The sequence below is a fragment of the Emydura macquarii genome, unplaced genomic scaffold, assembly GCF_026122565.2.
Source record: "Emydura macquarii macquarii isolate MOO-44397 ecotype Brisbane River unplaced genomic scaffold, CSIRO-AGI_Emac_v2 contig_2768, whole genome shotgun sequence".
In the NCBI taxonomy this organism is placed as follows: Eukaryota; Metazoa; Chordata; order Testudines; family Chelidae; genus Emydura; species Emydura macquarii.
The window spans coordinates 49,446,619-49,473,332 of record NW_027132905.1 but is presented as its reverse complement, the minus strand read 5'-3'; the positions used below and the strand labels follow the sequence as shown (position 1 = coordinate 49,473,332).

General features: G+C 43.7%; 1 protein-coding gene across 4 annotated transcripts in view; it reads right to left on the bottom strand.

Moving 5' to 3' along the window:
• UBR4 (ubiquitin protein ligase E3 component n-recognin 4) overlaps positions 1-26,714 on the bottom strand; it is a 109,207-nt gene that overhangs the window by 43,491 nt on the left and 39,002 nt on the right. The window contains exons 40-66 of one of the 4 annotated variants that reach the window (XM_067567539.1): positions 25,299-25,481; positions 24,815-24,973; positions 23,982-24,134; positions 23,106-23,333; positions 22,107-22,264; positions 20,696-20,867; positions 20,121-20,322; positions 18,971-19,134; positions 18,116-18,332; positions 17,495-17,711; positions 15,946-15,978; positions 14,659-14,722; positions 14,033-14,167; positions 13,211-13,385; positions 12,067-12,207; positions 11,513-11,634; positions 9,452-9,563; positions 8,268-8,398; positions 7,941-8,118; positions 6,886-6,990; positions 5,578-5,715; positions 4,934-5,108; positions 4,280-4,376; positions 3,679-3,786; positions 3,093-3,209; positions 1,741-1,950; positions 765-914 (exon numbers count right to left, since the gene is read on the bottom strand). In XM_067567539.1, the coding sequence (XP_067423640.1) occupies positions 765-914; positions 1,741-1,950; positions 3,093-3,209; positions 3,679-3,786; positions 4,280-4,376; positions 4,934-5,108; positions 5,578-5,715; positions 6,886-6,990; positions 7,941-8,118; positions 8,268-8,398; positions 9,452-9,563; positions 11,513-11,634; positions 12,067-12,207; positions 13,211-13,385; positions 14,033-14,167; positions 14,659-14,722; positions 15,946-15,978; positions 17,495-17,711; positions 18,116-18,332; positions 18,971-19,134; positions 20,121-20,322; positions 20,696-20,867; positions 22,107-22,264; positions 23,106-23,333; positions 23,982-24,134; positions 24,815-24,973; positions 25,299-25,481 (4,044 nt within the window). The remainder of the gene's footprint in view (positions 1-764; positions 915-1,740; positions 1,951-3,092; positions 3,210-3,678; positions 3,787-4,279; positions 4,377-4,933; positions 5,109-5,577; positions 5,716-6,885; positions 6,991-7,940; positions 8,119-8,267; positions 8,399-9,451; positions 9,564-11,512; positions 11,635-12,066; positions 12,208-13,210; positions 13,386-14,032; positions 14,168-14,658; positions 14,723-15,945; positions 15,979-17,494; positions 17,712-18,115; positions 18,333-18,970; positions 19,135-20,120; positions 20,323-20,695; positions 20,868-22,106; positions 22,265-23,105; positions 23,334-23,981; positions 24,135-24,814; positions 24,974-25,298; positions 25,482-26,714) is intronic. The other 3 variants (XM_067567541.1, XM_067567540.1, XM_067567542.1) reach the window with 3 other exon arrangements.

Here is a 26,714-nt window from a genome sequence, read left to right as displayed (position 1 = left end):
CAAGATCTCAGGGTGGGTCAAGGTAACATGAACTATTATTTTCACAGGTAAAGAGGAAATGGAAATGCATTCAGTAGCTTCTCAGTTTGAAGGTACTCGGACCATCAACGTAACAAATCTCAGGCAGAAGAGAAATTGCACAGCAATGCTGTATAGTACTGAAGCTAGTGGTTATGAAATGATATCCTGCGGGGTCATTCCATTGCATAGTTATCCAAGCTACCTATGAGCTCAGGTTAAAGGCTGAATAAGCCCTACTGAAGGAATCCTTGCCCTGAATTAACAGCTGCACTTTAGGTTATGACAGATGTAGGAGGCCATGCTGCTGCCTGGGGAAATAGGTATGTGTGTATGTGTGGGGGGAAACCCACACTTAGCTGCCAGTTGAAAAAAAATGCACAAAAACCCCCAAACCCATAATTTCTTCTAAAGAACACCAGTGAAGTACTAGCAACACATCTTCACACTAGCCCACAATCTCGCAGAAGGTGCTTGACTCTAGACCAGCAAACAGTGCTGAATTATGGATAGCAATGGCAACACTATCTTGGATTGGAGCATGCTCTCCCAAAGATGCCTGTTTGATACAGACATGCACACTATTAAGGCATTAGCTCTCTTACCTGGGGAGCAGGAGAAGGATCTCAGATCAGCCACACTAAAATTAGGGCTCTCCCAGGAAGCATACCATTATTTACTTCCTTTCCTTATCACCCGTAAATCCCATATTCCACTTCTAGGAGTGCCACAAGTCCTTCACCTACCTCAGACAGGAAGTAGAACCAAGAATGATCGAAGATGGGTGGTGGGATCCGGGAGTTTGTGTCAGCAATTTTCTTGATTTGATAAGGTAACCGTAGGACCATCTCTGTCAGAAGCTGAGTATAGGCCTCAAAAACATCTGCAGCATGACCCTGAAGTGAAGGAACTCAGTGGGTTAGCTAAGGAGATGGAGCATGAGCACTGTACACTGCCAGCTTCCAAGCATGGTACATTGCGGGGGCGAAAATTGCTTTTTTTTCTATAAATCAGAATGATCCTTATTGCTAGTTCCATCTATTCTCAATTGCACCTTCACAGCTAGAATGAAAACTCTTGACTGGCAGATGAACACAAAACAGGCAAGCCCCTGCGGTTAGTGTAATAAAATGCAGTGGTTATGGTGCAACACATCTCCCTGCTCTTAAGAATTTTAACATTCTATCTTTCTAACTAGAAAGCATTCTATCATTTAATTAGACTTCCATTGTACTGCACCCTCTGCATAAATCAAAGTCTTGACACCAATGGAAGTTGACAAAGATACCATGGTGGTTGAACAAGCCTAGGATTTAGCTTGTAAATCATGACTGCAATTGTACCAACAACTGCAAGGCATCCTTGCCATAGTAAACAGCAGTGGTTTGTGGATCTTTGCCAGCCAAGCAAAAGAAGTCACCCCACAGAGTAGCGTCCCTTCATGAAGATTAACATTTAAACAAGAAACAAGGACAGCAACTCCAAAGATTTGCATGGTGCAGGAGTGCAACAAAAACATGGCTCTGGTGTCAGAGAACATCAAACAGTGCTAGATGTCAGGAAGGTCTCTAGAACTCAGAAGGGCAAATTTTAAATGGCTGGAGACAGACAACAGCACGGCAGATGCTAGATGCAAATGTACAGCAGTTTGGCAAGGAAGAGCTATGTGCCTATGGTTGGGTTTTTATACAGGTTACAATAATGGCATAGGGCAGAACTCACCTTCACGTATTGCCGGAGAAAGAAGGGGCCCATGTCAGGTGGAGAAGAGGTAGTGTGGGGTTTCAGCAGCTGGCTGGTGGCTATGGGCTCCTCATCATTCTGCTGGCTTTTCCAGTATTCCAGCAGAGACTTCAGAACATGCAGACAGTAATCAATTGCTCCAGAGCTCAGCAATGCAGCAGCAGTGGCGCTGGAAATGAGGGAAGAGGACTAAAAAGGGGAGGGGGGGAAGAGAGAGAGGATGATCACTCCTGAGAGCTGGCAGTTTCAGTAAAGTGGACAAAGTCACTAGCACAAATAGGCATTTTCAGACATTAGGGGTAAGGAGGGCAGATTTTGCTGAAACTTTACAGGCAACTTTCTTGTTTAGGGTTTGAGATTTTATTTTAAAAAAATCAACTGAAATATTTGTAGAGACTCTTTTGAACAAGCGCTTAGTAAAGAAAAACAAATACAATCTCCTCCTAAGTCTAATCTCCCCTCGACACATGTGCCAGAGGCCACTGAGCTGTGGATTAGAAGACTAGGTTGTTTTTTGTTTGTGTTTTCTTCAATTGGGATTTCTTTTTGTTTATCTGGGATTTGGCCAGCTGGGGGTGAGCTCCACTGAAGAGTCACTGCTGCAGATGCTGCTCAGAGGCTCTGCCCCACCCAGGTATTACTCCACCTGCATTCTGCTTTGATTTCTGTAGGAAGCTCAAGTGAATAACAAAGGCTAGAGAAAAAGCTACTGTAAATAAAACTATTAAAGCAGCCCTGTAAATCCAAACAAACCCCACAGCTCATAAGCTCATTAAAATTTGATGCAGTTCAGACTAAATTTTTAACCTCTATGCTTTTTTATTAATCTCCTTCCTACCACACATACTGTTTTTATGCTTTATTACTATACCTTTTAGCAACAAATATCTAAGGAATCCTCTTAGCGACTTTTACATTGACACAGCAGCATATTGCTTTCCAATAATCACATTACAAATCCCCTTTAACTCTTTCAGTTCCAAGGTAGTTTAAGTAAACTTTGTTACGCCATTTTAAGAAATACCTTTGTCGGCTGCCTTTACTCCAAATCAACAACGAAATCTAACTCAGCAAATGCCACAGGAACAAGCTTATCCAGTCTCACTGTCATGCTGGTTTCCCCTCCTTAACTTCAGCAGGGATCTTTTTCAGTGTTAGCTAAGTTGTGGCAGCAATGTAGATTCCCCACAAGGTTACTCCAAAGCACTTCCAGTCACCTTTCATTCCGGAATATCAATCCAGAGAGTATCCCCTAGCCACCCTTTATCTGGTGAAGGACTGGATTAGTCATAGCCCACTTGCAAAGAAAGGTTAAACGTGCCAGACTGTACCTCACAAATGGAAGATTTGGATCCTGACTTGGTCCTGGACATGAACACACTAAGCAGCCTCATTACCACCAAGTGCACTTCATTCAGGGCAGAACGCTCATTCTTCTTCGACACATCCTGCAGGGCGAGAAATCAGTCACTTTACACAGTTGCACAGCTACGTTCCAACTCTATGATCCCGGGAACCTGTTTATAAATGACGCCCTGACAACAACGGATGTTAACACTGTAAATCCCTCTGGTGCTGATGGCAGTACAGATCCCTAAGAATACAGTTATACTGAATAAAATTGGATGTTCCGTATCACTGACAAAGCCAGTTCTAAGAGTTTGAGAAAAAGGGTAACAATCTGTAACTACATTTCATACTGACTTAATGATATCAGACCGACCAGAAGGGAGTTATACTCCAATACCATTCTCCACCTCACAAAGTAAAGCAAGTGAAATAAAATATCTGAACAAGTCTATTTAAAACAAACCCATTGCTTCTTTGACAATTAGTCTACCTCAAATCCACCTTAATGGGAAGAGACCCGATCCATAAACTCTAGCAAGCTGCAATGCTTTGCCCACACCACCATACCTTTTTATCCATGCACAGTTCTGCAATGAGTTGGGACAGAAGGTTATCTAGAGCACCCTTGTCCTTCTCATCATCTCCATCTAGGTCTGTTGTGAGCATCAGAATAACCTGGAAACACAGAAAGTGGAGGGGCAGTAAAAGTCAGGCTCTATTATTATGAGAGAGATGGACTATCTCCACAGAAAACCCCACAGAGGAATCTCAGATTCAAATATTCTCTCTTCCATGAATCATGTTTATACCATCATCACATCTGATTAACAACAACATTTGGTAGGTCAGCAAAGACCTCAGGCTGATAAGTGGCTAAGGATATTCAAGGGGGTTTTAGCTATACTGGTAAGAGAAAAGGAATGCTAAAGGAGAGCAACAATCTGTAGAGTATTAATCTAGCAGAAACTCAGGAGACAGAACACTGCCTGTGAGACCAAACAGCATACAGAATAGTCTAAATACCTAACTAGAAAGGTGTTGTAATGTGATTTGGTTGGTGGGGTGAGGAAGGTGGAAAATGCATACATAGAATTTTGTTGAAAAAATAGTTAGGTATTTGTTAACCACCAAACGATAGGGTCTCTTGATCTTTCCCTCAGTAAGCTACCTGCATATAAGGAATGGCACGGACTCCCCCAACATTACGCAGCTGGGGCAAGGTCTGCAACAGCCTCTCCAACAGCATCAAACGGACCATGTGCAGTCTAGAAAGTCAGAAATCAATAATTAGGCATGAAGCAATTAAGTTTCAGAAATCCTGCAATAAAAGTGAAACCCAAAAGCATTACAAATGGGACACCCTGATGTGTTCGCAAAAATTCACCTCCTTACAAGTCTGAGGTGACCAAATTAGCAACCTATTCTGGGCAATCTACATCATATTTCCCCACTGACTGTCAGATGTTACCAAGATTAAGTTTTAATGAGTGGCTCACTAGATGTATTAGTCTAACACTCAGAGATTGTTCATCCCTGTAAGTATAATTCCTCAGTCAAAGTCTCATGGGACACACAAGTGACATGTTAGAATCAAAGATGCATGGATGCAAGCAATGGCTTGTTCTATGCAAAATAATTGTTGGAGACCAGCGAGATAGACTTCTGGCCTCTGACATACATCACAGATGTTCATTATTTTCTATGGATTTATAGTATCTCCTAGGTCCATTTCCCCTCCTCCCCCCTTGATAAAAAAGTAATATCAGTGGCACGAGGGTGGGTCCCCTCTGCTCTCTCTTAAAGGGAAAATAAAGCTCCATACCTATTGCTGCTGTGGACATCTCCTTCAGCTTCCCCTTCGCCTTCTCCTTCTGAACCATCCCCTTCCTGCTGCCCCGTAGTGGTGCTGATGGCACCAGTGCTTGAGCTGACACTGCCTGGCCCAGCTGGATGGCCCTCAGCTGTAGTGTCACCATACGCGCTACTGCGGCCAGACACTGAAGAAGGAAAGATGACATGGATGCAACTGAACATGATCTCCACTATGCCTCATAGCAAACTGCAGAGCTGAACGACCATTTAGGATCGCTGTTCTATGGATTCAGGCAGGGAGAATAGTGTCTGTGGGTCTCTTCAAAGGCAAACATAGAAACTATTTAACACCACATAGCAACTGTGTGTGAAAGCCCCACCTTTATTATATAGGTTTCACCCAAACTGAGAGCTTAAATTAAATGGAGTCAATACAGGAAACTCGTGAAGTGAATCCTGCATATGTAGTTTGTAAAGCACTTTGAGATAAACACTAAGATAGTTCACATACGCATGCCATGCACTAAGAATTGCTCTTTTCTGTCAAGAAATATTCTTGTCCCTCGCATAGATCATTATAAAACACCCATGGAGCAGTCATCTAAATAGTGCCCAAAACATGCAGGCTCTGTCCAAACAAGTCACTGTCATTACCACTGTGCTCGCCAGCCACTGAATCCACCGCACTGCCACCGCTCTCAGAGCCCACGCTGCCGCCATGGTCAGCTGGTGAAGTCCGAAGAGTAGAGCCGTCTGTTGCCGCGGTGCTGCCTTCATCATCAGATGCTGGAGCTAAGAAAGTAACGAGAGCTGTTACAAGTAAAAACACTGTCTTTATACAACTCTAAAAGAGCATACTCTAGAGAAAAGTCAAGAGTGATTCCTCTTCAGTTTCTATGTCTATGTTCAGTAACCAATAAAGAGGATATTGAAATGTCCCTCACTTCCTTCTTGGTCTGCTGGACAGCTCTAACTAGACAGGTATCATGAGCAGTCTAGGAGTCTAGCTACAGAAAAGAAAACATCTCCACCAATTCAAGGGCTTATCAGCTACTGAGAAGAGTTACATTAGGTTGCTTATTAAATGAAAGTTACTTCAGCAGCTCTTCCATATGAAGAATCTCTTGCTAAAATTATGATCAGATTAAATTCCTTCAGAGGAAGGCCATATAATACTATCAAAAGCCCCTGAAACCAGCTATCATAGTAGTGCTCTCAATACTTGAGTTTAGAATCAAATTCTGCTCTGCTTCTTAGGTTAGAAACCATGGGCAAAATTATCCAAAGGGACCACAGACGGGCCTCCATCACTGCACAATCATACCTCTGAGAGCATTGCTTTAAATCCAATATCCACATGCCCAGATGAGGATTTTCTGCACATTTAGTGAATGGTATCAACTACCATCTGTTAGTACAAGTGGTAGAGCTCAAAAAACTGTGTGCACGAGTTTTTGTTCACAAACAATGGAGAACAGGTGTTTGAAAGGGTTGCCCTGTGGTATGACACAGACCAAACAGGGTTAAAGAAATATACTGTGTTTATTATCCTTACACCTTTCTAATTTTAAAAAAACTCTGGAAAGCCTAATAATTTGAACTGCTAATGTGCTATATCAGACCTGCCATTATACCTTTCAAGTGTAAGTATCCAAACTGAGCAGAAGTGCCCTTACAGAAGTGAACTATTCACAAGAGCTCTAAAGCAGAGTACTAATTGAATCTAATTGATCTCTTGGGTTTCAGTGGCAATCTACATTTTAGCTGTGCAAACTTGGAAGCAGGCTGCTGGAAAAGTTTCCTCCTGAACTTCAGTAATGGTGACTGCAAAGGTAAGTTCTGCTTGTCAAAATTGTATTCCAAGTGAGTAAATGTGCTGCAGGAAGTACAGCAGTGCAGGCCGTATAGCTATTAGGTTCAAGATGCCCTAGGAGAGTTTAATTTCTTATTGTGAACAGTTACCTGATGCTGTGGTATCAGAGAGAGTTCCAGCATCAAGGGATGAAGAGCTGGGGGCTTGGCCAGACAGTCCCAGGCTCTGTAGTCCAAGTGCACTGCTGCTGCTCCCTGTGAGAGATGAACACACAATACTGACTCTCAATAAATCCCTGAACTTTGTCTACACAATGCCTTAAGTCTACACCAGTTGAGATGTGGCATGCACTAACTGCTGGTGTGCACAGAAAGTGCACGTTAATGTAGTATTGTTTTGAAATAGCATCAAATCACTAGGGAACAGCAGAGTCCACACGGGCCAGCTAGAGCATGCCACACTGGTACTCATTAGAATTTACATGCCAAGTGGTGCAGACTAAGGCACTGTATAGACAAGCTTTCAGTATGACTAAGCCTTCCGTTTTGAATACCTTCAAGGTAACACACAATGGACAAACCTCAAGCTGGCTTATATCTATCCCCACATGCCCCGATTCCATCCTGCTTGCTTTGCTTGGCACAAGCCCCTCAGCCAACTGTTCCCAATCATTTTAGTATTTTGTCACATGCCAGCTCTTATACTTGGTGCAGTTTGCCTCTTCTCCTATGCCATTTGGCAACCCACCACTCAGTCAAATCCCTCAGAGAAATCTTCCTCCACAAAGTCTCTTTGTGATAACTTGGCAATGATTGAAACGTATATTAAAGAAAGTTAAACACACACATAACCAACATTTGCCCCATCCCTTAAGAGCAGTATTGCCTCTCATGATTTAATGGGTCTGATCTACTCCAGTTCCAGTCCACCCCACCAAATGGTTATTTGTTATTTGGGAGTGGAAGGATGATCTTGTTTTTAAAGCACTGGACTGGAGTCAGGAGATCTTGGTTCAATTCCAACTTTGCCTCAAACTTCTTATGCAACCTCAGACAAGCCAGGTAGGCTGAGATTTTCCCAAAAGGGCCCAAGGGAAATAAGTGTCCATTTCAAATAGGAACTTCAATGCAAGATTGGTTTCTAAATCCCTAGGGCCCTTTGAAAGTAGGATTTTGACATGTCTCAAAAAACATGCACATCTTGCCTTGCTGGTCTTGTTGCAGACTCAGGGCAATGGCTAGCTCCACCATTGTTTCGTCATCTGCGTCTGGAGGAATGTCCAGCATAGGTGGGAATCCCTCTGCTCCAGCCAGGAGAGCCTCCAGCGGAGAAGGGTTGCCATTATTCACATTTTCAGAAGTTTCCAGCACCATTGACTCAGACTAAGAAGAAAGAACACAGTGAGAGCTTCTACCAGATCACCCTCTCCCCCGCCCCCCCAATGGAGTGCTTAGGGTTGAACTACCACAATTAAACTAACCCTAAGTATTTTTTAAAATAAAGGCTCCAAATAGAAGAACTCTGGGCTCACCACCATCTCAAAGTCCCCGTGATCCACCTCGCTTTGCTCCTGGCTCTCTTGTCGAATATGCTCGCCATTTGCTATCCCAGAGCTCTGCATTTTGTCTTCTGCATCATCGTCGTCATCATCGTCCTTATCTCCTGGGCCACAAAAATACCATTCACAAACACACCCTTTCCTCATCCCTTTTTCTACACACTAATGTGTGGAGAAGATGGCAGTGCTGACCAACACACTAGTGCTGTCCATAATGGCAGAGTTCTGCACAGCTTTGTGGGAGACCAAGGGTATTTTCCCACTCTCTTGCTCTGCTCGCTGGCAAAGACTGGGATGACTGTAACTGACATAGAATGCACAGCACCTGAGTGCTTCTAAGCAGTACACCCTCTAGAGTAAGCAGTAGCACTGAGGGGACTCCACAGAGACTTCTGTTTAGTTATCCTCGGTTGTAGGGAGAGGCAAATGACCTGAAGCCTCAAGGGGAGAAAATGCAAGGATTCATTTTCAGGGATGCAGAGGACGAACAGAGGGAGAATAGGGGAAAGCGCTTATAGTGCAAAAAACTCTACTTCCCAAATTCAAATCCATCCAAGTTGGAAGTGACTAAATGTTCTCATCACTGTTACTTGGCCTCCATGAAATAAGTTGGTTGTCTCGGTTGGCGCCATTATAAGTCTCAACAGACATACCAAGGATTCGATGGGTAGATAATGAGCGCTCTTTACATAGATGTGGCTAATTCAAAACAGGGCAGAGGTACAATGGTGGGAAAGAAAACTGCACTGTCCTCTGTTTAGCCATACATCATATATTTTGTCTCTACTATGGCAAGTTCCACCAGCAATTAAATTCTAAAAATCTCTCTCTCTTGAATAGAGACCTCATGTGCTAATTTCAGCACGGACCAAAAATGTATGGCCAACTTTTAAATCCATGAAAGTACAAAGATGTTGATACAGCCTACGTGCTTTTGCAGCCTAGATTGGATAAATAGTGTAGAACTATAAATTACACATGGAACCTGTTATGCTGCGTAAAATGTCAATCTGAGAAGTCAGGTTTCTGGACTGTTTTTTAAAGGACTGGTTTTTCCCCTTGCTAAGGATGAGCTCACATCACATGATCTTATATGAACTATTGTGCATAAGGTGGTTCAGATTAGTCAAAAGCCGAGAGGCAGGAGCTCTGCATACCCATAGGGGTGTTGCTGCGAGGAGAAGATGGCAGCGTCACATGTCTCCGTTTGTTCCTCGGCCTCAGCACTCGGATTAAAGCTTGTTTACAGGAAAAGCTCACTGCAGGATCCTACAATGTAAACAGGTTGGTCATTAGCCTTCTCATGCTTTTACTGTATATTAACAGTCCTTATGAGTCCACCTAAGAAATATGCATCTGAGTCTCTATTAGTCATCATGCAAACATATAGCACAGCCCTTGCCTCCCCCTTGTAACACTTATCACTGCTCTCAAAGGCAACTATGAGGTATCACCTATCCCTCCTCATGCCACCACATGGCAAGCATACAGTATTTACTCTCTCCCTCACTACAACCTCTATCCTTTACCATTACTTTCTACCCCTTTATAATACCAGTCTCTGGAACAATTGATGCCAATAGCACAGGAGACCTATTTTCACTATTCCTTGTTGTAAATGCATAGGTGTTTTCACAATATGTCTACCTCCTGGCCACTCATCCAGGATATGAGCACATTTCCTCAGCAGTCGGTTTTGCAGTTTGAGCATCAGATCAAACATGATTCTTTCCGCCAATGCACATATTATGTACTTTTTTCTGTCAACTTTGAGCTTACAACGTCTAGCTTTCATCACAGGGAACGTGAGGTGTGACTAACTTTACATATTGGCATACTGAACCGATATCAAATCTCTAACAGATGTCGTCAGCCTCTCCAGCCCTAAACACCCCTCCCATATTATGCAAAGGACAAAACTGCTGGATATCAGAGAAGGCTCTAGCTGATGGATGCTTTTAGAAAACTGAGAATTCACAGGTTGATTTACGACATACTATAAAAAGTGCCCTGAGTAATTCATGCTTTCAGTGTTAGAGTTTAATCACAAATCATGTACCCCAACTAATAGCTTAATTTATATATATATATATTAAAAAAAAAAAAGCTTCTAGCCCTTAGGGTTGTGAAGATGATCTTAAGAACATGAAAGGAGTATAAAAGTGACTCAGTACTGTCTGCATTTGCAGAGAGCGTGAAACAATAGCTCAGTGGTTTGACCTGTCCCACTCTCTTCAACGGTGTGTTGGTTATGACATATAATAGTAACAATTAAAATGTCAACACTTATCTGTTTCACTGCTAATCATAGCCAAACAGCTAGTGTGCTTAAACCTGCTCTCACACCTTTCTAGGAACCAAAAGCCCAAGCTGCCAAAGTCTTCAGCTTCCTTCCTGCCAGTTTCCATAAAGTCAGTCGTGTGTTCAATAAAATGAACTCAACGTCAAAATAAAACAAATTGAATTTAATATTAAATTAAATAAAGCTAGGGTTAACTGCACTGATTGCATTATTCATGTCACATTTAGTTCAATAAGAACCTCCATTTTACAATGTATCAGACTGCCACAGAATCTCCAGTATTTCAGACTGTAGAAGTTGCCAGAGTACATGGGTATAAACTATATAAAATTTATGGAGGGGATGGTATGATGGGACAGCCTGGTTTGGCAATTGACTGATCTTTGACTACTGGTGGTGGATATGCCAATGGCCTGTGATGGGATGTTATATAGGGTGGGTTCTGAGTTATTACAGAGAATTCTTTCTTGGGTGTCTGGTGAGTCTTGCCCACATACTCAGGGTTTAACTCATCGTCATATTTGGGAAAGGGAAGGAATTTTTCCCCAGGGCATATTAGCAAAGGCTCTGGGGGTTTTTCGCCTTCCTTTGCAGCATGGGGCATGGCTCACTTGCTAGTGGATTCTCTGTACCTTAAAGTCTTTAAATCACGATTTGAGGACTTCAATAACTTAGTCATAGGTCAGGGGTCTATTACAGGAGTGGATGGGTGAGGTTCTGTGGCCTGCGTTGTGCAGGAGGTCAGACTAGATGATCATAATGGTCCCTTCTGACCTCAGAGTCTATGAGTCTAATACACCATACAGCCTCCACCACACACACTAGCCTTCTTCTACCACCCAGCCTGTATTAGACTCTCCTCACACTGTCAATGGTACAGGAGAAACCAGCATATAATTACAGCAAGATTACGTACAGGACAGAGTAACATCTGCATGTAGATCTTGGATGCAGTATTGATACAATCCAGTTCACATGTGCAGTATCCATGGATAATGTCCACCAGAGCATTGACTGTGGCTTCTACATGTGTCAGACCTAAGTAAGAAAAAGAGTGCAGGATTGTGAATTACTATTTAGACTAAGCTCTTCAGGAAAGGCCTTTTGTTTATACCTGTCTGTAAACAGACCAGCACTCAGTTGGCATTATAAAAAATAACAAAACAAAGACCAAAAGCCATTTATACAGACAAGTTCCCTAATAGTATAAAAAATCATTACTTAGAAAACATTCCAACGCCACCAAAAACTTCCATCCTTGTAGTGAGGTATATAAGCCATCACTTCTCATGTTTTTTGTATTTGTACAACACATAAAATCATTAGATCAGCATTTATTCATATCACTTAACAGGGAAACATGCAAGCAAATAAACTACTTTTTCCCTTTACAAGCTTCACTTCAGAGGGGCTGCTTCAAAAACACACGAGCGCCACTTTGGCAAATGACAAGATTCAGCCTTAACATACCTGGTAAGCAGGCAGGAGCCAGGAAGGCATTTTTGGGTTTTGATGCATGTAGCTTCCAGAAATGGTTGACCAGCTGGGTGATAAAACTACACCCATCTCCCTCAGTGTGTTTCTGTGCTTCCTGTCCTTCTTCACCTCCCTCTGTGACAAGAGAAAGGTAACCATCAGAACCATGCAAACTCACAAGGCAGGATTCTGGTCACAAAAAGTTTGGAAAATTACACCAATCTGACCACTGTTGTATGCAATGGGGAGGGGGAGAGGAAGGAAGTGAAGAGTTATTTTAAATCTGGAACTCACTTCCTGAGGTTGAAATGGTGCCTACCTTTTTCGATACTGACCTATAATGCTCTAAATAGCTTGAGACCCAATTATCTGAGAAATTGTCTCTTCCCTGCCTCCCCAGCCCCCAACTATCTGTTAGGGGATACAAGATCTTCTGGACATCTCTCATGTGAGAGCTGAGGTTTAAGCTTGCCACGGCTAGTGGCAGGGCAGGGGAGAGGGTTTGTGAACAAGCAAGGCACCACTGAGTTTATTTGACATTGACTACTGCTGAAAGGCATCCAATGCCTTGGTGAGGAGAGCTACCACATGTTTAATTAGTGTTATCCTCATAGACCTGTCCCCACCACTTCTACTTGACTTTTACAATTTTTTGTTAAGGGGACCCCATTTGAAGCCTGACCTCTCCCATCTTCAACAATCCCAGCACCTGCTAGGGGCTGGGGAGAAGTGGAGAATGGATGGACTTTTGCCTCCCCAGAGCAGTAATAGTGGGCTTTTGTCTGTCTCGACTGACCCCCTTTAAAACCTTTGTGCTGCATCTAGTCTAGGACACTAGCCACCAGCACCACTTGATGGCATGTTTCTGAATTAGATACCAACTTAATGACTACTCAACTTCCATACAGAACAGGTGGCAGTAGACCCAGAAGTCTGGGAGAGAAGAGAGGGACTACACAACAACAAGCCTTCACATCTCAGTGAGCTGAAGTCTCTTTGGTCACTCATGAAAGACTGAGGATAAAATGTATATGGCAGCTGTCACCCCTTACACAACGCAGTTAAACACACAAAATATACACAACTATCCAAAGGGAAAGTTTAATAAAGACAAATAGAAATTCAATGGTTCATCCACCTGTTTCCATCTGTGGCAACTTCGACTCCGTGAAATGGACCAGGTTGTTTGGCCTCATAATAGCGATGGATCGGGCAGTGATCACCAACCTCTGAAACACTTCAGGGTCTAGGTCCTTCCCTTCTTTGCTGGAGAAGCTCAAGTACTGGATGGCTTTACTCAGCAAGGCCTGATCCTGCAATGCAAGGATCATTAAAGACAAAGAGAAACAAGAGAACAGCAGTAGCACAGGCCTGAAGAGCCAGTGTGGGATGGAGTAGACGGGCCAATTTAGCATTCACTAAAAAGAGAATTCACTGTTAACTCTTCACCACCATCACGGTCATGTGTGTCAGCAGCAGAAGTCACTCAGCAACAAACAAATTCTACTTGGAGAATGGATTTTCATTTCTCTATCTGGCTTAACAGAGTATCCATTTACAGCTGGTACTAGTCTACATATTTATGGTATGACTAGATTTTTCAGGTCTCACCATGATTTACCTAATATCTTTCTATAGTACTTGATTCAAACCAGACATCAGACCTATCGGATATTATTCGCAGACTAGTTTCAGCATGTCCCAAGATACAATTAGTGTGGGGGAAACACATGGGTAACTTTATTTAAAATATGAATTCACACCCAAATCTTCAAAGTGTCATGAATACAAAGCTTGCTGATGGAAAGAAAGAAACAGCAGGCAGGCAGGTAGCAGAAGCTGAAAGCAGCCAGCCAGTAGGCACATGTTGCCTGGAACACGTGCTCTTTGGGCACAACTCGTACATCAGCCATGCCACCAGACAGTTACAGCAGGCTTGGAAAAACCTCAAACAGCTTACCTTGTGGTTATGGTATGCTGAGCGGCTGGTGTGCAGGCTGGCCAGGAGACTCTTGGTCTGCTGCTGGACGCTGGAGGGAGCTGGCATTGATAGTAACATGGTAGCCAGTTCCTGAGCTGCAGCCTTGCTCTTTTCCTGTTCCCAGGGACAGACAAAAAGCCTCCAGTAAACTTACCAAAGCGCTATGGGCACGCAAGTCTGACCTCTCACCCCTCTTGCTTCATCCATTTTGCATTACCATCCCCCCCCCCCGGATGGAAATTTCCTCCTCGATTCAATATTGCTTTGATATGAGGCTACCTTTATTATTTAGTATTTAGACAGTGTTTCAGGATTATACACAAGATAGTTCCTCTTCAGTTTGCTGGGCTCCCACCCCTGCTATATTCACAAACCAGGCCACTCCGCAGCTCAAAAGCCCGAGAAGCAATAAACGCAAATGCCAATTGTCATTCAAAACTAGTTTCAAATGCTTTTCGCTAACTCAACCTTCAGATCACTGCTGTGAGCAAAACGGATGCAGCTCTCTTCTGGTATCAGACCCCTAGGGCTGCAGGAGCTGCTGCTGATCTCACTCCTCCTCCCCCATCTTTTAAAGCTCAAGATGTATTCAGAAAGTTACTTGCCTTCTCGTTGACTGGTCCTACAGCAAAGCAGCTTTCCAGTGCTTCTAAAGAACTCACTACTAGCCTGAAGGGAGAAAGGAAAGCAGGCTTGAGTACAGCAACCCTTCTCTCTCTTTAGCACTTTGCTTTATGCAGGCTACAGTCATGAGTAGCTCAGAAACAGCTAACGAATGCCAAGTACAAAATCAAAGCATGATAAAACCTGCCACAGGCACCATGCATATCATTTCATTGTGTTACAGACCAGAGTTAAACCTGGCTCACGCTCACAGACAAACTTAGGACTGCTTTAATAATCCACCACTGAAAGACAGGGGCTTTTCTCTACCAAAGAGGATAAAACACTTCCTTATGCGGCCTGCGGCAGGGATAACTTGGATTGTCTTGACAGTACCAATTCACCATGGCCCACAGACGTACATATGACTGCAGATCAAGGGTTGGTATGACATATGAGAAAAGTCAGTTATGCTTTTTCCAAGGGAGCAAGATTCTACTCGCTTGCTATTTTCACAGAAGACACTCTAATTTAGAGTTTCATCCCAAACGCTCCAGCAGTAAAATTAACTGACCTTTGAGCACCTAACTATGTCCAAAATGTGAGTAACAAGAGAGACCCAAATCCAAGAGCCTTCAGTAGGTCACTTTTGACTCCAGGCAAGGCATGTTAGTGAAATGCTCGCCCACAGGGAAAGTCTTATTCAGGATTTGCAGTCTTGTGCCAATTCTCCCTTGCTGCACTACTCTATGCATTGCAATGAAACTGCCTGAAATGCTCAGTTGACACATCGAAAGGAGCAGTGCAACACAGCAGGAGAGAACAACATAGAACAGAGTAAAAGGGGCAAAGCTACACAGATCAGGAGGGGAAAGGGAAGAGGATAGAGCATTAAGAACAAGGAGAGAGAACAGAACATAAGATTAAAAACTGGGTAGAAGAAACAATGTAAGGACTGGGCAAGTTCTCTGGTCACTTATCTGACAGTTAAACAGCTTAACAGATTTCCCCTCACAGACCCACAAAACCAGTGGGGAAACGGAAGGGGAGAAAAGAGGCACAAGGAGGGACAAAGTGAGCAGAAGTGTGTCAAACAGGCAACAATTATACTGTATGCAGCAGAAATTCTCAATCCACCACATCTTTACATTTTGCTAAATCTTCTGCCATGCAATGACCAGAATGTAAAGAAGCAAATGTCACTTAAAAAAACAGTCAACAAAAGCCACATCATGTGTTCTGTCTCTGACACACACTCATTCGTGCAGAGAAAAGGATGGCATACTAACCGGTCCAGGGTGGTTAGGGACTCAGTTTCAGAACTTTTGGGGAGCAAAGAAAAAGAAAAAAAAATGTGTGAAGCTCACAGAAAACTACCTAGAACACATTCTAAGCAATAGGCAAATTAAATGGGGAGTCAGGAAGCTGGGAGAGCGATATATACATAATTCCAAGCATGGCTCCTTCTATTTGGGCAGCATACACCTCCTTAACAGCAAAACAAGTTAAAGGAGATCCAGGCCATCTAACACAGAGAAGCCAAGCACATTGGTAAAAAGCACCACTGAAGGACAGGTTAAGGATATAGAATCTAAACACCAAACTTCTCCACAGGAAACTGCCTCTTGCCTATATCAGAGGTTCCCAACAAAGGGTCCACAGCCTTTTGGGGTCACCAGGCAGCTGGGCATTTTGTAGTGCATAAAGTATTTTTCTTGCATCCACTTTATTTGATCAGTCTAGCTCTGGGTTTTATAAAAACAGCCCCACTGCTCAAAAAGTCTCCCTACAGAGGGAGATGCCTTGGGGAGACAGGGCAGCAGAGAAGAGAAAAGAAAGACCTAACCTAAAGAAAAAGTAGTACTGACTAGCTAAAATATAATGGGGTACATTTTCAAAGGTGACATTCAATGGGACTTAAGTGCCTACTGTCTGAAAATTTCCTCCAAAGAGCCAGTTAACCTTTGTGCATCTCCAGTGAAGTCAGTCAAGTTACACCAGCAATGAATTTGGCTAGTTTTTAAGCCATACTAGTTTCTCTCTGAACTGAGTCATCAGATCTTCCTTTCTTTATTTTACTTTCTCTCCTTCTGTCTCCACTAGCTCCCTATAGTCTCCGCTGCATGGACTGTAAGATCTTGAGGTAGGGATAGACAATGAAGTGTAGAAGAAAAGAAAAGAAACCAACAGAAGTTCTCTGTCCTCTACCAAATACACCCCAACTCCCCTGCATGGTATGTCCTGCACTTGGACATTGTACAAGTTCCAGGAAAGGTTTTCATGCAATAACTAGGATTATAATAGTTGGGCTACAAGACTGAAAAGTCTGGGAACCCCTGGCTTACAAGGATGTTGCCACACAAGTGGTTGATACAAAGAAGAGAGGAGAATATATGTAGGGCAAGGTCACACAGAAACTGAAAAAGAGGAATGAAGAAACAGCTCCACAGAAGTGAGCTTATGTTCAAATAACCTCTAACTTATGGTCTTTGGTGGCTGTAAAAAGATCCCAGATTTAAATAAGAAAAGGTGGGAAGAAGGCAGAAGTCATATGTGACTGGCTGAGGTTGCTGCAGACAAACTCAACTGGTAACGTGAAGGAGAACACATGGCGTTCCATCCACAACTCCACAAGGGAGATCAGCGGGGAACCATTTTGGAAGAGATGCAGATTGACTCTGTGGTAGCATGACTGCACTGTCATGTTATATGAAAATGAGGAACACTACACTACAAGTATAAAAGCCCCCAGCTAAGAACACCACGCAAGTGCATCCAGAGCACCAGCATAACTAGTACCTTCCAAAAGCAAACAAACAGACAAAAACAGAGAGATACCTCTCCAGGACAGTCCCACTGGCGGCAGCAGGAGTAGCAGACTCCATGTCTCCAGTACCATTTCCTTGATTGAGGTTTGGGGGACAAACGTTGCTCACTGAGGCAGATGGGAAATCCTCTGGTGGCTCATCAGGCCAGCCAAACTGTTCTTTGGTCTTGCCATAAATTTTGACAGCATCCATCATTGTGACTCCAGCAGGATCCACAGAGGCCCCAACTGCAATGAGCAAGAGAGATTTTGCAGGTTCACAGAAGTGAGATTGCTCCGCTCTGATACCAACAAGCAAGCAAGCAGAGAGGGTTTACACTCAATTTACCCAGCATTCATACATTCTGAAACATAGCTTTGCCTTATTTTCTAATGTCTTCCCCTCTGTTACTTCAGCACAGAATCCTTGTAACTCAACTAGTGGTACTCATGTGACCTCTGCAATGAGGTGCTGGACCCACTATAAACAGCTATTCTGCAGAGGTGCACAGTTATTAAAACCGTGACTATGTCCATGTCAAACTGATACCTGGTGGACCCTCTGCCAGCTAGCAGCCAAAGTGCAACAGCCCCCAGACACCCACATCTAGCTTACAAGCGATTAAACCATGCAACCAAGACCAAAGACTTACTGAAGATGGTTAATTTTTTGTCAGCCTGCAGGGCTTCCTCTCGTGTGAAGGGAAAGTCAAACCAACGAGCCCTGGTCATGTTCAACTGCATGGTGCGGCCAAAGATCTCCAGGTAGGAGGGAGCTCGCTCAATTGCCTGTGTGCCAATCTGGATCCTCATGCCTGTCATCACCATTGTGCTGTTGTTGTTAGTGACTTCAATGGCAAAGCCACCAGGCTGCAGGAGACAGTCATTACTCAGGAAGGGAAAGCTGAAGATGGGCATTACTAACCACAAGTACCTGGAATGGAAAGGCCTGTGCAACATTTCACTGCTACGCTGGTGGCCATTTTACACCAGGATAGAATGTTTCCTGGGAGTTGTCCTCTTACACTAACTAACCTTAGCAGCAATCCTGGGGATGTGCTGGGAAGGACTGGGTGAAGCAGCAGATAAATGGGGCTCAAAGGATTACTTATTTGGGAAGTGGTCTGCTCCGTTGCTGGAAAGAAAAATGGAGCCAGAGAGAAAAATAGCAGTCAAGGAAAGAAAAAAAGGGGAAAAAAAACCCAGTGAAAGACTGGTAGAGTTGAGATACAGAGCTAAAGCTCCTGGTGGCAAGCAACTGGCTGGAGCTTTCATGCCAAGATGGCTCTTCAGAGGACTAGGATTGGGTGACCAACCAAAATTTGTATACATCCTACAGTCGCTGATGGGGTTGGTTAATGCAGTAGTCTCCAGGATTGACAGACAGTCATTTGGATGGGAACATGCACTTGTTATAAATCAATTGCTCATGATCCGAGGAAGAGCACAGCAGCCTTATAACAGAATTATGCAAATGCCTCAGGGAGCTCCCAAAGCGTCTTATTTACCTTGGTGTTGGCCACATACATGCCAGTGGAGTTGAGCCGGTGCTTTATCTGCTGGGCATTATAAACCTGCAGGAGATCATTGCCTCCAAACTCCACATCTGTGAGCTGCTGGTTATGTTCAAAGAAGTCAATGGGGAAGTTCACCTGACTGGAGGTGCGAGTCGCTGAAAGAGAGGATACCAATGGCTAAAAAAAGACACACTGAAAGGTAAAGCTAGTGTGCTCCAACTGCAGACTGACTGCACATTTCTTGGGAATGCTCCGGCTTTCTAATTATTTATACATTTATCATATACATATACCATTCTCAATTAGGAAAGGGACTAATTGTGGCTCATACAAATGAGATTAGCGCTGAAAGATTAAAATCATCCCATGCTAACCCCACAACACTCAGTCCTGGTGATTATGAGTAAGAAGGTGATTGCCAGAGGCAAACGCCTAAGGGCCCACCTGATGCTATGCTATTTTCTGTAGTGGCTCTTGCATAACAGGTTAACATTTGATACTAGGGATTTTTTTTTTTTTTAAATATGAATCTAGCACTGGCAAAAGGCTCTGAACTGGTGAGTCCTGAAGACTGAAATTCTCTTTACAGAACAGGTACACAATAGGCAGTGGCAGAATGCACTTTCCCATATTATCCCACCAGCATGCTTCAATGATGCCCTCTAGCAAAGAAGGGGTAATCCAGTCTGCATGAGAAGCCAACGAAGTGGCCAGCTGTAGCAGTGACTTAGTGGAAACACATCCACATCACAAGACATCACCAATACATGGTGTTTTGAGTCTAATGAATTATGCTCAATATCAACCCAGTCTAGATTCAAACCAGCAACTTAGAAATGAAAGGTTCCATTATCCCATTGATAATTCTCTCAGCCATCCAGTCCCCCAATGGCTGTCATCTTTATGCAGAGATCTGTCCTACTTTGAATTATGGGCAAGAACATTTGAAAAGTTGTGTGACACAATGGATGGGAAGTCATGGTGGGAAGTCAAATGGAAGATTTTAACGGAGTTGCTTGGGACTTCATCTGGATTGTGAGGGATCCTATTTCTGGGGAGAAGACAACAGACCATATATTTATCCCATCATTCATTTCTTTGCTGGTGACTTAGTAATGATATAAAAGGAAAGCAGCCTTACTGATAGCAGCTGCCTTGCGTTTGCGAACTGGTTTCATGATGCTGATGACGCTGCTAGGCTGGAGGGAGGGCTGGAGCCAATAGGAAGTATTCTCCACATTTGCCATGTAAATTCTCAGGCTGCCGTCCTCACACAGAAGGATCATCGTGGTCCTCTGCTGCTCGTTGCAGGCCGTATGACGGATGGCCACCATGTCCTGGATCTGAAAGAAATCACACAACAGCAAATGAAAAGCCCAGACTGCTGTTGCCTCAAGGAACAAACTTGTTGCATAAGTGTCATAAGCCCACAGCAGAGGCTACAATAGAGCAAGAGAGTCAATGGCTTTGCAGAGAGAAGGAAGAGTGAACGGAGGTTGAAAACACTTTAAAAACACGGGTGGGTTTGGGGAAAGTCAGTCTGTGTATTAAAACACTACTTTCAAGTGCAGTGTTAGTGGCTATTACCAGGACGACTTTACTGTAAGACATCATTGCAAGGAAGAAGCAGCAGCAATAGAGGAATAGTGGAAGAAGCAGAAGCAATAGAGACACAGGAAAGTGAATCTGAAATGCCAAAATGCAGGGAGTACTCACCTTGGCTTTAGCTGGCAACGTTTTAATCTCCTGGATGAGGAAGGTATCTGGCTTCACCATGACTACCAGAGGAACACCTGTGGTCTGCTGAACACAGCACACCAACCCAGGATGGTTCATAACCTCAGACCATTGGCACAGTGCAGGGGAGGTCTTGCTCCCACCATTTGAACTGCAAGAGAGAAAGGCCAGGCTCAAATGATCTTAAGAAGCAGCTGCAAGGGGAGTCAAGCTAAGTAAATAAAATTCCTATTTTAGCTAGCAAGACAAGTAACATCACCATCTGAGGAACTCAAAGTATTCAGTTATTTAAACAACCCCTCAGAACATGCCTGGGAGGTAAGCCAATATTATCATCCCCATTTTACAGATGGAGAAACTGAAGTGCAAAAAGTTGCACAGCTGAGTCAGTAGAGAACACAGAACCAAGAAATCCTGACACCCAGTCCTGTTTTTAACATTCTTCCCCTTTCTTTTGGGATATAAAATTCTAGTGACACGAAAAACTACTCTTAAAACAGTTTTAAACTATTTTTTAATCTTATACTAGAGAACTCTCTTACCAGATGGCAGAAGAGTAATAGCAAAATACCACATTACTTGTCAGCACATCCTAGTTAACAGAATACAACAGCCCTGGTCTCAGAGCAAAGCATCTGTGTTAGTGGACACAATGCTCCATGCTCCATTGTGGCCCATGTGATGGACACAGAGGAAACAGACAAACACAGGAAAATGTTCCTCAGGAACATCAACCCCACCTAGATCTGCCTCTCAAATAGGTGAAAGCCTCTGTGCAAAATGACCAGGCCAGGTTTGATTGGAGTGAGGGGGGACCTGATATTCATGGAAACAGAATGCAAGATATCTGCTTCCGGCTAAGCTAGTGAGAAACTGTGGCCTGAATGCCCAGCCCTGATTGTCAAAACAGATGATTAGAAGAGCTTTCTTCTTGCCATTTTTATTGCATAAGAGACTGATTTCTCTCAGGGGAGCCTGAAAAGAAGATTTAATATGCACAATGCTCAGGGTCCACTGCAGTGCTGGTGCCAAATGGAAACAAAGGCTTCCTGCTCTGCAGCCTCTGCGAGGGTGGATAATCCCGTCAGTTCCAGTTGCTGCACCATTAGCAGCTCTGCACTCAGACAGCAAGATTGCTCTGAAGGCACCTCTGTGCTGTGAAATCCTAGCGAGCAAGTTAAACATGCCCCACTGCAAAAGCAGCTGGGATTGGTTTCAGTCACATTGTTCTACAAGCAGAGAGAGTAGAAACAGGAGGTGACATATAAAATGGTAAGATGTAATCAACTGCAGGAAGGTTCTCTACATCAAGCCTTGGGCAGTGGGAGCTGGAACAGTCGGCGCAGTTAATAAGAAACAGAAATCGGAGGGGCCACCCCCTCAGTCCCACCTCTTTATGTTGATCGGGAAAAGCCGCTGCACCTCCAGAGTAGCTCTGCTAATTGTGGCTGCAAAGGATTTGCCTTGACAGTAACTGAAGAAAAGCATCTGAAGGACATGGGAGTAATACACAGACACACCGCCTCCTGCCACCTGGCCATTACTGTCCTGCAAGGACAAGGGAAAGCATCGGCATTTAAACACAAATACAGTGCTCTAAGGAGGTCAGGTTTTTAAATCCCTGCACAAGTACAATATTTCAACACCTGCCCTTCCAAATACCACAGAACACAGCAAAGGTCTTTTAGACTTCAACGACAGTACTACCACGCGGCACACCACGAGATACTCCAAGGGCTTTTGAAGAAAATCCTGAGACTGCACACCCACAGGCTGCAGGTGGTACTCAAGACAGCACCTGTGTGAGAAAATGTTGCTTGCCAATCCCCCATGGGTCCCCCTCCTGATCTCCAGCTCCCAAAGGTGCTTTTTGTTCATCTATTTCCCCATTTCAGAGAGGGCTGGGGAAGCAGCAGAGTTAAATGGAAGCTGGAAAGATTTTAAGCTAGCCAGCCTGTGCTGTGCACACCAGGCCCACAATAGAGTCAACACCGAACAAACAAACACTCCTGTCTCTGCAGACCCTGCAAGGGCAGATAATCCCATCCATTCTAGCTACTGCATCATTAGCAGTGCCTCGTACTGACAGCAACGTTGCTCCGAAACCATCTTCCAGCTTTGAAATTCAACAAGGCATAACTCCAGATCCAACCGTGGAAAACATGCCGTTTTCTAGAGGAGTGGGTCAATGGTTTAATTTCAACCTCCTCCCTTCCCCCCAACTACTACCCTCCAAGTGGTGTCAAAGTCAGAATCTCTCTGCAGAAAGAAGGGCAACCTCATTGATCTAGATCAGGAAAAGAAAAGGAAACTGCTGCTTCTTACTGTCAGAAGCAGAGAGAGAGAAAAAGCCACTGCACCCAGATTTAGATGGGAAAGCCACCATTACCTTTAAGTCTTCGTGGTTGACTTCAAGCACATTGGTAACATAGAATGGTCCATGCTGGGCACTGCTTGCCTCCTCCATAAGCTGAGTATAGATGTACCCAGCAGAGGACATGATGACTATGATGTTCTTCCCCTCTTCATTGAACAGAAATGTGACATCCCTGATCTTGGAGCTTGGCAAAAGGAAATAGAACGTTGGGCTCAAAGCATCTACGGAAAGGTCATAGATCTGTGGGAGGACAGGGGAGGGCATTAGCTGTGAACCTGTGGACCAGCTCTTCCTAATGGAGCATAACAGGCTGAAATTATTCCTACAATTGTGCAGATACCTGGGGACAGATTATTAAGGTGCCCTAATATGGAGATAAAGATATCCATCTGAGATCCATAAATGACCTCTTTCTTCTGTTTTTGTCAGTTTAGAAAGAGGGGAAAAGGCTGGCCCCCGTCTTCAAAAGTGACCATCACTTTTTAGTGCCCAACTGTAGACAATCAAGGCCAGATTTTGAAAAGTGCCAACACCCCATAACTGAAATCAAAGGGAGCTGCAAGTGTTCAGTATCTCTGGAGGGAGCAGGGGGAAGTCAAATCTTTAGTGTCTCAAGCTGGGCACCCAAAAATATGGGCCTTTATTTTTATGTTTCTGTGAACAGCATGTTCCTAACAGTGGTGAATAGAAATACATATTAGAAAACTAGAGATAACAGTAATGCCCTCCCTAAGACTCAAATTTTTCTACTTAATTAAGAGCACTGTGTTACTCTGACATGCATTGGTGACTCTGGAAACTGCCAGAACCCCACAGGAGTTCCACGTGATACGAAAGGCAATGCACAGCACCATATCAGTCAGAGATCACCAAAGCTTGTGACCATACCTTCACGAAGTCGGCAGTCACAATAGCAAGTTCTGTCTGAGAACCTGGCAGCCACACAGCCTTAATGATGAAGTTTCCCGTTGCTAGTTGGGGGTGGAGTACCAAGTGATCAGAAACTGATCCAGAGCTGCTGAATGTTAGCACGTGGCAGTCCTGGGACAAGAAAAGAAAAAAAAAAAAAAAGATATCAAGTACTAGAAAAAGATCAAAATATTTCTGCGAACACAAAGTGAAGGGCCATCATTCCTGCCATTGGCGTTTCCCTAGCCCCAAACCCCAATAATGGATTCGCATAGGAAGAAATGAAGAGTCCCTGTTTTTAGGATGAATGATTTGCAAGAGAACTGTGCCTCTTCTGCGGTTTGTTCAAATATTTGAGACTAGTGGAGTCTTAGGTAGTGTATTTCTTTAACTGTGGAAACTGTACACAGGTCTGAGAAAATACGAAATGAGCACCCATTGCTCAGTACTAGAAATGACTGCAGATTAAGATTAAGCACATTCATTTCAGTGAAGTTCTATTTATGTGGATACTCTTTTTGGTTTCTGTAGCACAAAGGACTGTCAGCCTAAGTGTCATATGAGGAAGTGTTTTATTTGGTCATTATCATGAATGGTTTAAAATAATAAATAGGACTGATGTAGTAAATGAAGCTGCAGCTAAAACTAGTACCAAGTAATTCAAGAACTAGAATTAGTGACATACGCAATGACTCCAGATATTTGATAGCCAATCACAACTCTACAACCAGTCTCCTTGCAAGAGAGGAGCATAGTTTGGTTTGGGGTCACATTTCCAGAGGTAAAAAATCTCTTGCTTGTCAGACCCTTACCTTCAGCCCACACACAGCTAGATAGTCCTCCTTGCAGGGATTTCCAGTTAGGCTCAGTACAGTAAAGGGAACTGGCGCAGATGCAAGGCGGGTAAGGGTTAATTTCCTTTTGCTAGAGTCTGCTTGTTTAAGCAATGCTGAGAGTTGTAACACTGTAATCTACAAAATAATGAAGTGAAGTCAATTTTCTAATGTTGGCATCATAAAAAGAAATTCTTAGTATCTAGCTTCTCAACTGACTCCATCAATGTACTGTCTCAATATCTCTGCAGCAAGAAGCAAGATTTTTGTTTCCTAAAATATGAAAAATTAAAACAACAATCACTCGGAGGTTTTTGAAAAATGTCTAGTTGTTTACAGAGTACTCGAGTCTGACTGTAGGATGCCTGCTTGATTCTTTAATCACTATGGAATATTTCATCTTACTTTAGAATACATTTTAGGTTGTTGCACCATTGAAGCACATCCCCTTCTCAGGACTCACCTTGCCCTTCTCATGGCTCACAGCTAGATGCTGGCGGCGCCCATGTGGGGAGGACAGCACACACATTGCCACCCGCCTCAGCACGTGAGCACTGATCAGCTGTCGGATTGTTTGGCCCTGGTCGCCACTGTAGTTCATTCGGACATTCTCAAAAGCACCTTCTTGAGAGCCAAGAGTTGGGACCTGAGCCATTATGGAGCACAAAGAAAACAGAAATAGAGACAAATAGCCGAGATTTAACAACTGAAATAAATTCTATGAGTCTGAAGGAAACTAAGGCCAGAAAGAACCATCATGATCACCTAGTCTGACCTCCTGCACATCCTAACCCACAGAACCTCACCCGCTCACTCCTGTAGTAGGCCGCTAACCTTTGGCTGAGTTACTGAAGTTCTCAGATCTTGATTTAAGTACTTCAAGTTATAGAGAATTCACCATTTACTCTAATTCAAACCGGCAAGTGTACTGTGCCCCATGCTGCCAAGAAAGGTGAAAAAACCTCCAGTTCTCGGTCAACCTGACCTGGGGAAAATTTCTTCATAACCCCATATATGGCGATCAGTTAAACCATGAGCCTGTGGACAAGAACCACCAGCCATACACCTGGGAAAGAATTTTCTACAGTAACTTAGAGCCCTCCCCCTCTAACGTCCCATCTCCGGCTGTTGGAGATATTTGCTAATAGCAGTTGTGGATGGGCCATGTGTTATCCCAGGCAATCTTGTACCATCCCCTCCATAAAAACTTATCAAGCTCAGTCTTGAAACAAGTTAGGTTTTTCACCCCCACTACACCCCTTGGAAGGCTATTCTAAGAACTTCACTCCGAAAAGGGGCGAACGGCGGCAGGGTTTCGGCGGCGGGCACTGCCCCCCCACAGAACCCCGCCACTGTGAAACTGCACCGCAGCCGAATTACCGCCGAATTCCCCCCCGCCGCCAGGGCCAGACAAAATGATTTCACAGGCCTTATAAGGCCCGCGGGCCGGACGTTCCCCACCCCTGGCTTATATGATATTCCGGTCTTCCTCTGTTTTGGCAATACCGCCCAACTTTGTTTCATCTGAAAATTTCATCAGTACACTTCCACTTTTATGCCAAGATCACAAATGAAAATGCTAAATAAAATCAGTCCCAAGATCAATCCCTGAGGTTACTCCACTAATAGCCTCCCTCCAGCTTGACAGTTCACCTTTCAGAATAACTCGTAGCCTCCCCTTTAACTAGTTCCATATGCACCTTTCTATACTCCTATTAACCCCCATCTTTTCCATTTTAACTAACAGTTTCTCACATGGAACTGTATCAAATGCTTTACTGAAAGCCAGGTAGACTAGATCTACTGCATTTCCTTTGTCTAGAAAATCAGTTATCCTCTAAAATAAAGAGATGAGGATGGTCTGGCACAGTCTACCTTT